At 39.9% G+C, this 17,792-nt stretch overlaps 1 protein-coding gene across 1 annotated transcript in view; it reads right to left on the bottom strand.

Moving 5' to 3' along the window:
• Positions 1–8,857: 8,857 nt before the first annotated feature.
• Positions 8,858–17,792, bottom strand: part of ADCY8 (adenylate cyclase 8) — a 145,874-nt gene continuing 136,939 nt past the window's right edge. The window contains 3 exon segments of the mRNA XM_068396186.1: positions 8,858–9,345; positions 10,864–10,978; positions 13,292–13,384. Coding sequence (XP_068252287.1) covers positions 8,858–9,345; positions 10,864–10,978; positions 13,292–13,384 — 696 coding nt within the window.

A 17,792-nucleotide genomic window follows, 5' to 3' on the forward strand; every position in this document is an offset into this window, starting at 1 on the left:
ACTATGGAGACAACTTACTCTAGTCTGCTGCAGCTTAAACCTCAAACTGGTTAGAAAGCAAGGTCATCATATTTCAGAACATGTATTTGGACACATCAAATACACCACTGACAACCCCCTGAGCTGTGCTTGGTGATGTTTCCCTGAGTCACACTGACTCCAGGAGAGCATTAATAGGTGTCCAGCAAAACACTTTCTGGTTGTCTTGAAGAAGTTGCTCAAGGCTGTTAGATGCATTAGGAAAAGACCAAACATCAGAAGCTGTGGGATAAGCTGCATAAAGACAAACAGCAGAAGGGAAACATGGTGCATGGCAGTTCAGACACAATTATATGTTTTTAGAATTACTTTTTTTTTTAACAGAGCCTGAGGGGTTTAGGAGCACTAAACTGTTCTCCCTCCATTTAGATGCTGTTGAAAATGCCTTCCCAACATAACCCAGGTGAAATCCTCATTTCATGCCCCTAAGCAGGATGATATGTCTTTAAGAAGTCTGCCCTGCCCTGAAACTATCCCTGGTATGAAATAGCTGGGTGGACTCAAAGCAGTTTTAAAAGGCTTGAAGTATGCTGGAAACTATGCCTCTTTCTCAGGAGGCACCAGAAAAGAGAACAGTGTGATTGGTATGTGCACTGTGGTGATACACTATTAATAATTCAAAGCAGCAGAGGCTTTTATTCTGCCTTGCCATTGTTACTTTCCAGTACAAATCTCTCGTCTCTGTCATTTGGTGGGAACTGTTAATCCAAGTGAGATATTAGGACTTAACTTGTTCTCGTCTTGGTGACAGAATTAGGTAACGGTGTGGTTCGGGAAGGGAAGGGGAAAAATTCTTCTTGTCAGCCTTTGTGACAAGTTTGAGAAATTCGTCATGAATTACAGGTTGCAAACAGGTAATTGGGTTATTTGGAAGATACTTTCTGAGCATTTAACACACCTCTTTTTCTTCCCTCCACACAACTTCAGAGGTAGCTTTTATTTCCATTCTTCTTTTACTGTATCCTGTGTTTTCTATTCATCAGAGGCTTTTCTGGCTGTGGAACAAAAGCCTCCAGAAGCCTTGTCAGGCTGGGTATATTACGTATGTATTATGATATACTCATACAAAAATAATAGGGAGACATCGTGGTAGAAAACTACTCTTATAGCAGCCTCTTCATCCATTTAACTCAAGGCCACATTTTTAGTTATAAAGGACAGTACGAACACCCTCATTGTAGCCAAGGTCACTCGACTCAACTGACACAAACATTCCTTGAGATCTCACCATCCTCTGTGAACAGGCTTCTGTTAAGAAACGAATGCTCTTCCCCAATGAGCCGTAGAGCCCTTACTTAGAACAAATACAATGGGGAGTTATTACTCTGAGCAGCGGGGTAAGTAAGGAGAAATGGCACAGTGAGCAGTGGTGAGGTGGCAATGGTGGAACGCAATTGAGGAAGCAATCAAATATCTTTCCTGATGCTTGACTACTGAGTTCTTTGCTAAAATCAATGAAGTGGTTATATAAGTGATAGGGAAGCTAAAGAGCTTGGTAGGGTGTCTGCCAGTGAGCTGAGCCACTGGTTTGCAATGCCTCTGGTGCCTTCCACAAAGTGAGACATATAACAAATTATGTTTTTTCTGGGCTATGAATCAATGCATGAAATGGAAAAGGTTTGCCTTCCTCATCTTCAGTCAGTACTAGCAAGAGCTGTGAAACATTCCCGGGACTGAAGATTTTGCCTTCTGTTTTGGTAGCCGAATTTGTGGTTTTAGAAAAAAGAAATCTTGAAATATGCAGTCTGCCTGTTGGGACTTCACAGACTGTAGAAAGCCTCATTGTTCTCCTGTCAGTGAACTCACGAACTTGTATTTAAATAAAGCATGATTTCCACAAAGGTCTCTATAATCTTGTTTTGAACTCTTCAGGAGATAATACAGTCACTGCTTTTCACGGTAGTTTGTTCCAGTGGTTAATCATGTTTGCTATCAAAAGTACTTACTTTATTTCCAGTTTGACCCTGTTTAACTTCCCATCATCATTTTTGTTCTGCTTTTCTTCATAAGCTTAAAGACATCTCAAGAAACTACTATTTTTGGCCCATGAAAGTACTCATAAATTGGAATCAAATCAATTAACGCCAGTAAAGCCTTCATTTCCGTAAGCCATGTTGTTTGACTCAGTTCTACCACTGACCTCCAGCAGAATTTTTATGAACACATTTTTGTCATCTCTAACAGTCTCAGGGATCACAAGATGGAGTAACTAAGACTATTACAGAACTGCAAACCAGTGCTGAAAGAGCCTGACATCTGAAATGGCCTTACACAGAAGACAGGTGCCCAAATCTGAAGTTATGACCTTGAGTAAAGGTGATGATGGCTGTTATCTAGACGTAGTGGCCTCCACCTCAAAGGAGGAACTCTGGTTGGATACCAGTCCCTGTGCCAAAGACAAATTAAGGTTTTTATTCAGTTGGGGTTTTTTTGTTTATTTATTGTGGGGTTTTTCTTAGTTTGTTTTACTGGTAATTACTTAACCATTGGAACATGGAGCAAAACCAGCTTCTTCCTGACTGAGCTGATGCTAAGATGCAATACCTTCTGACATCTACAAGACATATTCCAGTGTGTTTTTTAAAAAAAAAAAGGGATAATAGATTGGAACTTTAAGGATGCTTTTTGTACTCTTAATCAAAGAATGCAGATTAGGGTATGGCTAAGTATCTGAATGTGGACGTTCACATTACAGTTGCCATCGAATTTTTCTTTTCTGTATGTTTGTCAGGTGATGCTCCACAAGAGAGAATACAAAGGCATGGGTTGCTATGCTTAGCCAAGACTCGCTAATGTCAATATGCTTCATATGGGAATACAGCTTAAATGTGGAGACAGCAACAAATGTGGACATAAAACCTGTGAAACTCTGTTTGAGGGGCAATGAGTGATACTGGTGCTTTCTGTGGTCACTGTGAGTTTAAAGCCAAAAATACAATCTTGACTTTTATCTGTAAAGCTCAAAATAGCTTGGAACTTGTTTCATAGAGAATTTTTATACTTTCACATGATTCTCAGGCCCATGAAGGCCCTTCTGCTCTAGTCCTCTAGCTCTAAAAGTGATGGGAGCAGAAAGGTGGGGTGAATTGATGGCTGAGGTCTCCTTGAAAGCATGCTGTATATGAACTTTCAGTTCATAGAGCTGAGGGTGCAATACCTCTGGGAGGGATGTATGGTAGAGATCCTTAAGCTGCTATATGGACATATAGAATCACAGAATGATGGAATTCTCCATGAAACCTCATCTGAGGGGGTAAGAAGAAGGCATGTTGCTTAAGCTGAATTCAAGTCTTGGACATGGGTATGTTTTTTTGTTTCTGAATAAATTCTGAATGGGTAAGTAAAATGGAAACTGAAAACACAGATTTCTGTTTGTTCTGCAGGAAGCTGTATACAAAAAAACCCCTAAAAAACAAAACCATGAAGGGATTTGTTGGAGATGGTTCCGTGAAAACTTGCCTGCTAACATCCATACAAGGGTTTCTGAGAGCTAATGGGTCCTGCCAAGTTAATTGCCAGGAAAGGGGGAATTTAATGGGGCAGCACATGACAGCATACTGCAGTGTCAGCTGTAGTATGGGGAGATATTCCCTGTGCCTTCATTACCTTGTGAGCAGGTCTGGAACAGCCAACTTACAGGTAACTAGGCTATTAATGAAGAATGAGCAATAAAGGCAGTGTCTTGACTCACCTTGTGGGATGAGTCCTGCTGGGGTCTTCTTCCCACCCTCAATGGGAAAAAATGTTAGGTTACAGCTCCCAGCCTGGCCAAGCCCCTGGTCTTGCCGTTCTCAGGAACAGGGCCACAGGGAAAGAGCTGGTGCCACTGTGACTCTTGATCTTACCCATACAAGGTGCGCTGACCCTGGAGATGGCAATGTGACTCCTGACTCCTGGATGGAGCTTTAGAGCATCGATCTGGGCACATCCAGAGGACATAATTGTTCACCCGAAGCAAAATTACTTGATGATTTATATAAACTTAGAAAACTGACAGCCTGTCACAATAGTCTCTGTGAGGAAAGATGAGTGGGAAAAGGATGTTGTATTTTTATTAACTGAGTTACTTAAAATAAATTAACTTAAATTAACTTAAGTTAATTAAAATGTTACTTAATATCCTGTTGCTGTGAAAATATCCCTTGGCACATCCCATGTCACTGCTGCTGGGAGTGGGTTTTGCAATCAAAACTCATTTCACACATATGTCATTTGTTTTAGAACCTTAGATTTTCAGCAAACCAGCTGAGATTTCTTCTTCTTTTTCTCCATATGACAACAGTGGTGCTTTTTTTTTTTTTAAAAATATTGCGAAGCTGAAGGAGGCACTGATTTCAAGACCCCCAAAAGGTACATGGGCTATGAAACAGAGAGATGTTCAGCATATCGATATTAACATATTTATCAGCCAGAAAAAAACACCTTGGGCTGAGGGAGATCTGGGTCAGAAGTAGCATGAGTGGCATTTTACAGGAGATGCTGTCTAACCAGCCCTTCACATTGCTGTCATTTTCACACGAAAGAACTGAATGAATGGCTCTCTGACAGACATCATCTAAAAAAGAGCTTAGTGGAAAATGGACAGAAAAAAAATAATTTTTTTGAAAAAATTGGGCCTTATCTGCTAAAGTTACGTAAACTAAGGAAATATTTTGTTCTACCAGGAGAGCTAATGACAGCATTCCTTAAATACTAACTGAACTGCAGTAAGTTTCAAGTGCCTGGAGATATGCATATTGAATTTTTACCCCTTCCCTCCCATCTGCTCTGCTCTTATGTTTTTCCCCCTGCCTCAGCAAAGCACAGAGCTGGGGAAACCACAGAGGCTTAATCGCGTCGCTGTCATTGAGCAACAGAAAAAGATTGATGGGGAGGTGAATGAGTTGACTGTGCAATTATAACGCTTACCATGTATCACCTGCGATGGTTAATGTGGTTATTTCCTGCTCCTCTGATCATTTCACTACGTGTTCGTCAAGTCAGCTCTGGAGCCTGGCTCTCCGCTCCCTGCGTTGCAGCTTGTGTGTGCAGCGACAGGACGTATGGCTATTAGCCACCTTTGCTGTGCTGTGTATTTGTATAAACTCCTTGACTCCCATTGCACTTAGGGAAGGCAACTGAAGTTCAGCTAATGAGAAAAGGATTAGATGAGATTTTTTGTTTTTTGCTGTGCTTTTCAAAATATGCAAATGACTGTGAAGTAATCAGGAATGAATTAAAGCTGAGGAAAGTGAATGATATTTTTTCCCCGTGTGCAAGGGCTATTTTTTTAATTGCTTTTTTTCTCAGCACACGCTTATGATATCACACCTATCACACTGTTCTCAGTAGAGAGTTCTCTTCTGTCTTGAGTCTTAATGTGAGCTAAGGGTAGATACCTTGACAGGTATCAGTACTTAACTGTAACTTTCTGGATAGATATTACTAAAATTGATGAATAGCATAAATTAATTAACACTAAAACCTTTTCACTGTCCTGCAGTATGATCTTTGTTAGAATATAGGAGTGATGGTTGCAAATATGCACTTGGAGTATTACAGAGTAATGATTTTGGTACAGAACTGTTGTCCAGATAAATAGTCAATATTCCATCTGCTTTAATGATTAAGAATGAGTATGTCAAAGCTGGCATAAACTGCCCTTGATGTAGTTGACTGTATGTTGCTTTTCAGAGAAGCAAGCTGTGGATTTCAGCCTGTTTTTATTTAGAAAACATTTAAGTTAGAAGAGCTTATGGCACGGAGCTTGTTGGAGGGACTGAGGTACAAATTTCTGAGCAATCAACTGGCTGCTGTTTGCTTCTGTGGTGCACATTTGTAGAAATAAATAAGGTGACATCAAAGAGTGTAGTCAGTTTCTGCCAAGGCTTTCTTCTCTTAATGGGGAAAATCTAGGAAAGCTCTCAATACTAGCTAGCTGGTTTGGCTGAAGAGTTACAATATCAAGGTAGTTTGCTGTTATTAACCCGGACATGCATGTTTCAAAGGATATTAACCAGGTGTTTTGGCTATAGGTCCTTCTTGTACGAGCAATTCTATCCTGTATGAACAAGAATCCCTGAAGATAGAGTTGTGTGGGAAAGCTGAATACGCTAATGGTACCATAAAGTCATGGAGTAAAACTAGAAGACTGAGAGCATTAGCAATATCACAGAATCACAGAATGGTTGAGGGTTGGAAGGGACCTCTGGAGATCATCTAGTCTAATAGCTGCTGCTCCACTGAAAACAGATGCTACAATGAGAAATAACATTGCTGAACCTTTAAGGTCATCACACTTGGAAAAGGAGCAAGCAGTGTAATTGCTGGGGTGACAAATAGCCATCTAGTGTAGACAAATAGTCCCAAGAAGGGATTTACCTGTGGCAGTCACAGGTGAAATTCCTCACTAAAGAATTGTTCATGGCAATGAGCTGATTTAGCAAACTCTTTATCTGGTCAACAGAGACTCGGGCTTCATTAGCAGACAATTTTGCTTGGGAACATAGTTATGCTAATGAGGATTTTGAGAGGGATAACACAGAAAGCCATCCGTGTCTATGATAAGAAGGAGGGGATTTGGGCCCCTGCTAAGGAGCAGTAAAGTTACCCTCACAGCTCCGGTCTCCAATCCTGTTATCTAGTTAACACCTTCCACTTACTGCCAATTGTCATTACAGAGGTTGGCAGCAGTGGTGAGAATTAGAAAATGAGTACAGCTGGGATATTAGGAAGAATTAAATGTTTAGAGAACCAGGAGAAGTGAACCCATCCAGCACAGAAATAAGCTGCGAAGGAGAGGACGGCTGTTAACGAGCTGTTTAAACCAGCCCAAACTTCCTTCTTTAGTGCCTTAAATACCACTGTAATTGTGAAATTAATTTAACTGCTTCAGATGTTAGCCCTTCCTTGTCTTCATCTCCTACAGTATCAGCACTGGCCTGTGTGAGCTGAGGGGCTCAGCTTTCCCTGTGTGGTATAAAATTTATATTTGTGGGTATTCAAAACAGTAATCAGTTTGGAATGAGAGCTCAATTACTGGCAAGATCATCACCGGGTGTAACATCTCAGATTGCCCTACTCTCTGTGCTCACACTCGTCCTTCAGTGATACAATTTTCTCTGAAATACATTTGTTCATTTTTATTATTTTCTATTTCTGAAGACAGCACTCAGCTGTTCAAATTTTGCTCCACATACCCATTCACCAGGCTATTTTACAATGAAATCTTTGTATTACTGCAATTAAACACTATCATTTTCGTGCCTCTTTTGTTAGTAAAAAATGGTGTCTCGTAAAATGTAGGAATCAAGATTTCCTAGCCATATTGGCCATCTTTATAAAAATGTGTCTGGTCCAGTGGTGATGCTCTCAAGAAACCCTAGTTTTCATTAAGGACTGAATGAAAGGCTGGGTAACAGCCTGTAAAGAGCAAGGCCCCTGTTTACAAAGAATCCACATGTTGCACTGTATTGGTTGTGTAGGGTCTTGTCTGGGGATTGCTGTGTGCTTACAGGTTCTTCTGCTTCCATCTGTGATTTATTTTAAAGATAATATTTACTGACACAAACTCAGCTCCTTTGAGCATACAGACTTGATGAGAGGTTCATTTGTGCACTTCACCGCTCAGTATGAAACATGGCACCGACTCACATAGGAACCTGTGTTATATATTCAGTGTTACCAAGAGGAACCTGATTAGCCATCCCCAAAAAACTTATCCTGCTTTTGATGCAGAGCTTGTAACACCTAGGTGTGCCATTGTAGCATCCCAGCAGGACTGTCTCTGTGCTGGCACACAAATAATTTGGGGTATCCTCAGTCTTAGCCTCTGTCCCTCTTGAGGAAACTGAGCAGGAGTTTAGCGGTGAGCTTTGTCTCTTACTGTACTTCAGCACGTACTCATTTTACAGCCTCAGAGAGCTCTTGTTTTAGTAAAAACACAGATTGGTGATGGGGTTAAAGGCTAAGCTCTCGAAAGTGACTCCAGAGAATTTGATTAATTCCTTGACTGGACAATAAACTCAGTTGTAGGCTCCAGACATGTCATCAAGGTCTAATTCTGTCATCCATTCATAGGTGTCTTGTGCCAGTCTAGTCATAGTGCATTTGAGCCCTCCAAATGGGATTGACAGATATGACATAGTGCCTACGGAAGAGCTTTGACCTCCTGCTGTGGGTGCAAGAGGTCAGGTGGATACCGACATGCAATTTATCTGTCTATAGTGCAGTCACCCACTGGTAAGGAGAATGCCTTAGGCTGTTTTAACAGCCCACAGCCAGTGGACTCAATGGATCAGTAGGTGTAGGGTAAGATCCACCTCATCTATCTCCCAGATAGATACACCTTAAAATCCTTTATCTGTATTGACTAGCTTTCCCCTCTCTGTTATGAACACCAGGCAACTAGCTTAAGTGCATATAACTCTACATGAAGGTAACTAAAGGTGAGAAGAACCTACTCAATCTCCTTCTACCTTTGCTTTCACCCAAAAAATGTGGACAGTGTTGCCTCCTTTTCCCATGATTAACTCCCTACACAAACCTATATTCTTAATCTCTTCAATCAGAGGTTTGTTCTTGATCCTTTGTACAGGTAACTGAGGTAACAACAGAGTGGTGGTCTACAGCTATTGTGTCTGGACATTCAGAGGTTAATCACAGCGGGGGGGTGAGATGCTGGCACCATTTCTTAAAATGTAGGAATTTGAATCTCATAGAAATATAACACCAGAAAATAATCACAGTTCTTCTAAAAAAAATTAAACCCTTTTTATTTGTATATTTATTTTTATATATAAAAGAAATACAAAAAAACCCCCCACAAACAAAATGCTGATTATGGCAATTCAGTTTTGTCAGTCCCCTCTGCCTGGGCTGCTGCCTCAGATCCACCAGGAGTGAGCAAAGTCCTCCGGTTGTAATGTCCTTTTATGATTCCAGAGTTATTGTTCTCATTAAGGATTTGCTTCTGTTTTTGCCTGTTAAGAGACTGTACAAGTCCTAATACAACAGCTGCTAATGAATACTGTCCAGTCAGTTTTCTTGGTTGTAAGATTAAAGGATTTGGTTGAACTCTTCCTAGAAGAAAATATGTTTTGATTTTTCCTTCCTGTTCACTGATACCTTTGACGTAAATCTCTCCTCGGTAGTCGAAGGCAAATCCCCGGTCCTTCAGGATCAGATACGTTTCTTCAGGCACTTGTATTCTGTCACTAACACCTGTGCTGTCCATTCGACTTGCCAAATTAACTGTTTTACCCCAGATGTCATATTGGGGTTTCTTAGCACCGATAACTCCTGCTACAACAGAGCCATGGCTAATCCCTATTAAAAAATAAAAAAAAAATTAGAAGAGTTAGCTAGTTAGACAAGAATGGCTGAAAAGTATATTTGCACTTAAGAACCAGATGAAGCCTGGTTCATCTACACTTATCTCTAATCTTAAGGAAGAAGTGTATATACAAAGAAAGGAAGAAAAAAGGCCAGAAAACTAGAAAACATGAAAAGTTATATCCACAGAGTTATTTTACAGGATGTCCATTACAGTGGAACCACAGTACTTATGTATCATCTGTATTTTGCGCACTATTACCAAAGATCCTGCAAACTGATTCTTATGTAGTAGGAAAGAACTCTTTAGAAGGATCTTTCTGGGTCTACGGTTGTTGAAGGCAACCTTGTTAGTGCTATACGGTCAAGGAATTATATTCTTATGTTCCATGAAGTGAGAAAATTAAAGTGTTCTACAAAGTTATTGAAAGACTGTATCTTGTAAGATTGTTGCATAAATTCAAGACAAGCAATAATATAGAAGAGACTATTTTTTTCTACAGCAGTGATTTAAGAATACATTTAGTGATAGTGAAAGGCACATATTTTGGAAAAGGATCTTAGTTTTTTAGAGTTTTTTAAAGAATATTTTAAAAAATTGGTGATAACAATTGTTTCCAAATACTGTTACATTCAAGCTCCAAGAAATCTTTGCAAGTGATCCATACTTACTAAGAGTGGATGCATGTTCCCTGAGAAAACTTGGGAACTGTGAGTCTTCTGTTCAAAACTGTTAGGAAATGCAGATCACAGATTATGATTCTGCGACCCTCCATGCTGTGACTGATGAATATACTTCAGGTTTTTTATGGCAGGGTTGTCTATATAGGACATGTTTCTCCTGGATGGTTTTTGATTTTGGCCAGTGATCCAGTCAGCATGCAAAGCCATCAGATTTGCTCCTGCCACATGCCATATCTTCAGGCCATCTTTTCATGTCCCATCCTCCTAGACATCCAGGATATCCCATCCTGGATAATAGGTTCCTCATCACAGCAATTCAGAGCTGCTGCCACTGGGACAGGTCAGGTCAGAACTGGAATTCAATTTTTGTGCAAACCCAAAGTACTACATGCAGGTTTTAGGATAAGATACTATTACTCCTTTACTGAAGAAAAATCTGACAGGGAGATTAATTAGAGACTGTGCAAGCCAGTATCAAGCTTGGGGTTAGGTCTGGGCTTCTCAGTTCACTTTTCGTGTTATACCTATGGGCTTTTGGATAGACTTGCTGAAGACAGTAGCTTAATTGTGTATTCACATTTCACTAAACCCTAGAACTTTTGCAGTCCCCAAATCAGGGCCCATATTCTGCAAACAGAATATTTCTTATTTTTAACTTTGCCTGAGATTAAGACAATTTGAAAAGAGGGTGTACAGTATTTGGAGTCTTTTAAATTGTACATGTCTTTGCAATACTCCTGGGGTGCACTTGCAGAGTTAGAGCACTTACAGAGTCAGATCCTTGCAGACAAAACCATATTTTAATTCTCATGTTTGAACTATGCTTACCAATACGGAGTTCAAAGTTATTAAATGAATGCTTGTTGATCTCCTGTATGCTTTCGTTCAGAGCTATGGAGAAGTCAGCCAGAGCACACAAATGCCCCCATTTGTCTTCACATTGCTGAGGAGTAAGTTACAAACCTATATGTTAGAAAGGTTTTGCAGTTTGCCCAGCTCCCACCCATCCCAATCATCTCTAGTATCTGAATTTAGAATTTATAAGAACAGTCTCAACACACTAGATCCAAAAGAAGTAGGGTATCATTAATGGTAATGCTTCCCATTTATATTAGAACACTTGTATACCTGGATACAGAGAAGCTTAGCTAGAAGTACCTGTCAATAATCTGAAGGCAATCATGGGAGTTAATAAGGCATGTGAAACCTATCTAAGGCTGAGAAAGAAAGTATAGAGACGATTGAGTTAGCTTAGGTGCAAGCGACAAAAAGTGTAGAGAACCAGGGATGACCCACGTAAGCAAGAAGTAGAGCAAAAGAAGTTAAAGGCATAATTCTCCTTTGCTGAAACTGTCATCCAGGAAAAGCACCGATTCCAGTGCTCTCAGGGATGGAATAGTGACAGGAACAACAGGGCAAGACAGGCAGCCTGCTTAAATGGGAGAGAAAAGGCTATTCTGTAACTCATTAATTGCCTTTGCTTAGAGCAGTCAAGTCACTCCCTGCTCCTTCCCCTGGGTTCCTGTTCCTGCAGGGCAGTCAAGATACAGATGGGGACCAGGATTGGGTTTTGGTTTTCCCCACCAACAGAGCAGATGGTGTGGCAGAGACTCTCAAGGGAGGACAGGGAACTCCTTAATTGTTTCTCTGAGTAGGCAGTGGAGTAAGGAACAGCCATGGTTTTGGCCTGATAATGGTATGATGTCATCTCATCTGTTCTGAAGCCAGGTAATTCTTTCATCAAACAAATTTCCAGTCCATAGGAATGAAGCATTGCAAGGCCCCCCCCCCTGCAACATGCAGTCCAGCTTTTTGCAATTTTCATCATCTTCAGTGTTTATTCCTGAAATAACTATCTCCCTGGCGTCACCCTGTTCTGTTCACACCATGCTCAGTCCTTGTTCTCAGCCTCATTCAGCTCACAGTGTGCCAATCTCCCTCAACGGCCCTCACCTCTTAGATACTGACAAGGTGATAGACATATATGTATGAAGATAAGTATATTTAAAACATACAAAAAATTCCATTAGGCTGTTATAGTTCAAGAAAAATGATGAGTTAATCAGTCTTGGAAATGCAGTAAAGATTTTCCCCCTTTCAATTTTGACCCACATCAAGAGTCAAAAGAAGCGGTTAGGAGCTGTGTAGCTATAACCAGCTACCTCCCTGATATTCAGTCCTTCTTTGCTCATCTCTGGACATAAGGATTTTGAGGTGGAACAAACAAAAACTTCATACATGCCTAGTTTTGTGGATTTCTAGCTCTCAGCATCACTTGTTACTCTGTAGGTGGGAGATGCTCAGCTAGTTACACTCCACAAGTTTTATAATGTGTTCTAAACAAACAATGGAAATTTTCTAGTTTATAAAGCTCACGATAATCTGGCTTCTGCTTTTCTGGCAGTTGCAATCAACGTGGGCAGATCTGATTCCCACTCTGCAGTTGATCTGGGGCAGCACACCCTCTTCTGTGGTGCTCTTCCTTGGGGAGAGGCACCGGCTGCCAAGCAAGACAGAAGTCAGCAACAGCCAACTTCTCCCTAGATGTATTTTAGAACCTCATCTTATTCCTTTGGAGACCCCACTTTGAGGCATATCCTTGGGTGTAATTATGAATGGATTTCTCTCAACTGACTTATCTGAGGTTTATGGCTGTGACTGTGCACGTGTCCTCTGTGGCTGATTTTTCCCCCAGCTTGGTTTGCACCTCTGCAATGAGGGCAGCATGCAGACTTTGGGCTTTGTGATGTTCTTCAGTTGAACTGATGAGCCTGCTTTCTTTTTGATATGTAGTTTATTGTGCTGTCTCTAGATATACAACTACATCATCACAAAAATGTATAAATGCAACCTTACACTTGCATAAGTATGCTGTCAGTTAACAGATCCTCTCTCTTTATGGATTATTGGAGGTTGTCAGCCAGATTCTGATCTGAGTTACAGTGGTAACTTTAGCTTGTGTCCGAAGATATACATAGACCCGCTCTAGATTCACATCAGTGTGATTGAAAGGAGATTTTTTTCTCTCTTATAAACCTAAATTTGAGGAAAGAATCCATATGGTTCTTGTTCCAAGCACAAGATGGCATTTCAATTCATCAAGAAGTGCAACTGTTGTCTGCCAGAAGCCCCAAATCTCTATTTTCTTTGAGGAAAGACAACTCTATGAACATCAGAAAGATAACACTAATATTCTCTAATATGAATGGTGGGACACGTGAAAGGCTTTGCTTCTTAAAGAAGACTATTCTCTTACCTGTTTTTCAGGTGATAATCCTGACACAGCCATGTATGTGCTGCCAATCGTTTTAATTTTTTCAATGTCTTGAAATCTCTCTTCACCTAGTAACTAAAGCATATGTTAAAAACCACTGTTACTTCTGTAATTCTTAGTGCAAAATGCTTCTACAGATATCAAAATGAATCATTATGCTCATGGTATCTTCCAGTTGGGTTCTGGGGCATACTGAGCTGGGACTCTTTGCAACATCATCTACTCACAGAGTACATTCAAGTTAATCTTGCTGTGCTCTGTAAAGCTGTTTGGTAGATCACAAAATGGATAATAAAAGACATGCATATTCCAGCCTGACTCAAATGCAGTTTTATACCTGAGGTATAATCACCGAAAATTTGTGAAGACAAACTCTCTACGTATGTATGTATGAATATAAGTCGACCTAAAGTGTTCCTAAATCTCTTTTGGAGGAACTCTGTTTACAAATAAAGTGCTGCTACAGCAACAATTCAGGTGATGAGACCAGTTAAAGGGAATTCACTCCACTTAATATGACAATTTTAACCATCTTACACAGTCAATGGATGGAGGTAGATGGCTCCAAAGAACCTCTATGAGATATCAAGTCCTCCTGTATCCCATGCTTCCCTCTATTTACTGTCAGAGCTAACACTGATATGTCCATTGGGTCATTCAGTCTGCACTTTTGTTATGTATTTTCCCCTTCTACAAAAAATACAGGGAACCAAAGGGAAGTGCTAAACACCTGTGTCTATTTGGGATAGCTATAGGTGCTAAGTAGACATAAAGAACTTGTCAGATTAAGAAACTGCAAGAGGAAGAATAAAGTTAGTCTAGTGACTAAAGCACTGAGTGGAGTTGGAATGATAGTTTGGTCCTTATTCCAAGTCCATAATTCACAGTTTAACTTAGGACTTTCCATGAAACAGAAGCCGGAGCCTTACATTCCTTTAGAGATATAATCAGAGTTCAAGTTGTGAGCTCTATCAATGACAGTAGATCTTTATGCGGAATATGAGCACATATCACCTCATCACGGGCTTTAAAAATGTGTATTGCTGATATTAATACCAAAATACCCTGGGAAACTTCATGATAGACACTATGATATCTAATAAATTTAGGTATCAATATGGTTAGGAAGTCCTGGAAGAAAAAAAACAGTTCACAGACACAAGGAATTTCAAACTTTCAGTTCTAAAGGCTCAACTTAATTGGGATTTGAATGAAAAAAATTCTTGCTGTGATCAGGCAAAAATTTAATGAAGCATTTCCTCCTTCTTTTATACACTGTCATGCATTCTTTTTCCATCTTGTGGGTTTGAGTTTCCTGTCAATTAAAAACTAAAGGGATTATTTCATTCAAAGGGAGAAACATACCAAAGGCATAACATGAAATATCCCCTGCCATTGAACTAACCACAGTGTACGTCAGCTGGAGCGCTGTGCTCTTGGAAGCTTTGCTGTTCGTGTACAGATATCACACCATCTGTCTCTAATGGGAGGCTGCACAGCATTGTGCACAGGGAATACAAAGCCATATGGTTAATGGCTCCCCTCCAAGTCAGGAAAGTCCAAAAACTTGACCTGCTTCTCATTTTTCTTCAAACTGCCAGAAAAGCCCATTATCTACATTTCCTTCCTATGAGGGCAGCTTTTCCAACTGCTCTGTTAAAGAAAAAGATCATTTCTTGTAGCTCTGCTTTTGTGAGCAGCCTGAGAGCAGCAGGTGTGTGGGCAAGGGGAGAAAATGGTCTTGGTTAAAAATAGTCTATATTTTCATTTTGAGATGGTTGCTCGAAGCAACAGCAAACAGCACAGTAATTTAAAACATATAATAAATATCTAAAATTACTCTTTTCAAGAAAGAATGAACCTATTGGCTGTGAGGCAATTTAGAATAAATAATCTCAAGTTATCTTTTTTCTTCTCATTCATTATTGTTTCCAAATCTCTATTTTTTTCTGCTTTACCCTGTCTGTTAGATAGCTTATTTCTTTCTTCGAATAACGGCTTATTTACCAATTACTTTCTTCACAGTATGACAGGATGATGGATTTTGATATTAGGGAAAGGTATTCCAACTCAGTCCTAAATCAGCTGCTGTTTGTTAACGACATTTTAAATAGGCTTGCTAATTTACCAAGACAGTCCAGGGAACATTTTCAAACACTACAATGTGGTTGGTATCTGAAAAGCAACTAATGGCTTGATGCCGCAATTCATGTACAGCCAAGGTTATATGGAGGTCAGACCCTGGGATATACCCATACAATGAAACATGTACAAAGTAGTACAAAAAGAGAATGTTCCAGGACACGGCACACGATTGCAAAGTAATCAGCAAAGTCTGAAAGCAGGATCCTGTGTTCTGCTGAAATCCCTATTTGTGGCAACATGATATATGAAAATCTGTTGTCATAAACACTGTGTAAATCATTGCAGGATAAAAGAAAATGGGGGGGGGGAAAGAGCCCATGAACTGGAAAGCTCTTATTAAAGCACGAATCCCAACTCTAACATCATTAAGATACATAAAGGATATATTAAAAGGCTAGAAAGAATATTACATTAAAAAAAATCCTTCAAGACTCATAATCTTCAGGAGAAATGTTCCAATAATATTTTTTTGGTGCAACATCTCTCAGAATGGGAGTTTAGCCCTGTATGTGTCTTAAGACTACAGTCATATTAAAATGGGTAATTATAAAAGTAGATTTGCAATGTTCATGTTTGTTTTTTTGATGTATGAACTGTTCCTGTCAGCACCTCTGTGCTTGAGTACAAAATAGGAACTTATACATAATTGTATTCTATAATGATGCCATATGTTAAAAAAAAATCTCCTTTTGTCAGTCCAGAAACCAACACCTCCCTTTTTGCCTCAGTCAACAGAAAGCCTGGATAATTTGGAAAACAACAGATTTGTGAGCCATCAGGGGAAAAAAAACCCGAGTAAAGACTGTGCTTTGAGAACAGTCAATCACCTACTCCACAAGACCAACTTTTGGACCAGGTTCCCCCGGCTCCCTAAGAAAGACGCAGTCACAACCTGACTCCTCTGTGGGCTCCTACCCCATGCAGTTGGTGGCAGGTTCTGTTCCACCGTTCACTACTTTTTGTTTGACTGTCTTTGACTCTCTAACATAGATCCATTACCTGGAAAACAAAATAACAGATCTGGATTGTAAGCCTTCTGTTTTGTAGTAACAAGGAAACTCCTCTAAAAAGAAGCAAGAAATAGCCCCGATCTCCTTATCATGCACCTATCACATTTTCCAACTATGTCAATTTGTATTTTTACGACTGCTTTCATTCAGAAACATCTTCCTGGCCCTATGGACTGAGCATCCCTAGAACTATTGTTTATGTAAGGAAAGTAGGGGCCTCACAGTGTAGAATCTGATTTGAGATTAGGAGCTCAATTCAGTTGTCTAAACATAGTTGTCTAGTGTCATCTAGAGCATGCTTCCCTGAAAAACCTCCAATGGCTTGCTCCAGAACAGCATTACTTTTCTGAAGGTGCAGTATTGGACCTGACAATATGGGTGTTTCAAATCACCTAGGATATATCAAATGGCAGCAGGTACCAATGTCTTACACTCCTGTTCTAAGACTTCTACCTTTGGGTATCTCTACAGAGGCATTCATGTGATCGTAGAATCATAGAATTATAGAATCATTTTGGTTAGAAAGGACCTTTAAGATCATCAAGTCCAACCATTAACCTAACACTACCAAGTCCACCACTAAACCATGTCCCTAAGTGGTGATGCTGAGAACCAAAGTTTTCCCATGGCTAACAGATCTGCTGTGCTGTCAAGCTGCACATCTGCATTTTGCTTCCAGGGTTGTATTGAGACAGCAGCAAATCTTGGCAAGAAACGTCATGAAAAACAAGGAATAGTGGCATCACGTAGTGTCAGTCAATAGTTACATGGAAACATTACTGGCCCTGAAACACCGTATCTGAAATAACTTCTGGTTTCTTTTCCAGGGGTAGGATTACTCACTTCAGTTGTTCTATCTGGCATACCACCTTTCAGATTGCTTAGACAAAATAAACTAATGGCATGACCATGCTGGAAGTAGGTTAGCAGTCGGCAGGGGATCACATAATTTCATTTACTGCTCGTACCAAGAACATACTTATTATTCAAATAAACATGTCTGGGACATAATACAGTCCCTAATTAGGTCCTTTATTAATTAGGGAGCAGGTGTTAGAGGCCTGAATGTAACATTGTGTTAGGTCTTCTGATGAAAAACTTGTCTTCAGTAACTGTCACAGCAGCAATGGAATTTTGTTGTGAAGATTACACAAATGAGCATGACGAAATAACTGAAATTAATTCATAGCAATAGGCTTTGCATTAAGTTTGAGCCATAATCATTTTAATCAGATCTGGAGAGAAAAACAAAACTATTAATCAAGAAGCATGCTGACAGCTGTGCAAGATCTCAGAGACAAGAAGCCGATATTTACACCTATAGGGAA

This window comes from Nyctibius grandis, chromosome 3, assembly GCF_013368605.1.
Source record: "Nyctibius grandis isolate bNycGra1 chromosome 3, bNycGra1.pri, whole genome shotgun sequence".
Taxonomy (NCBI): domain Eukaryota; kingdom Metazoa; phylum Chordata; class Aves; order Nyctibiiformes; family Nyctibiidae; genus Nyctibius; species Nyctibius grandis.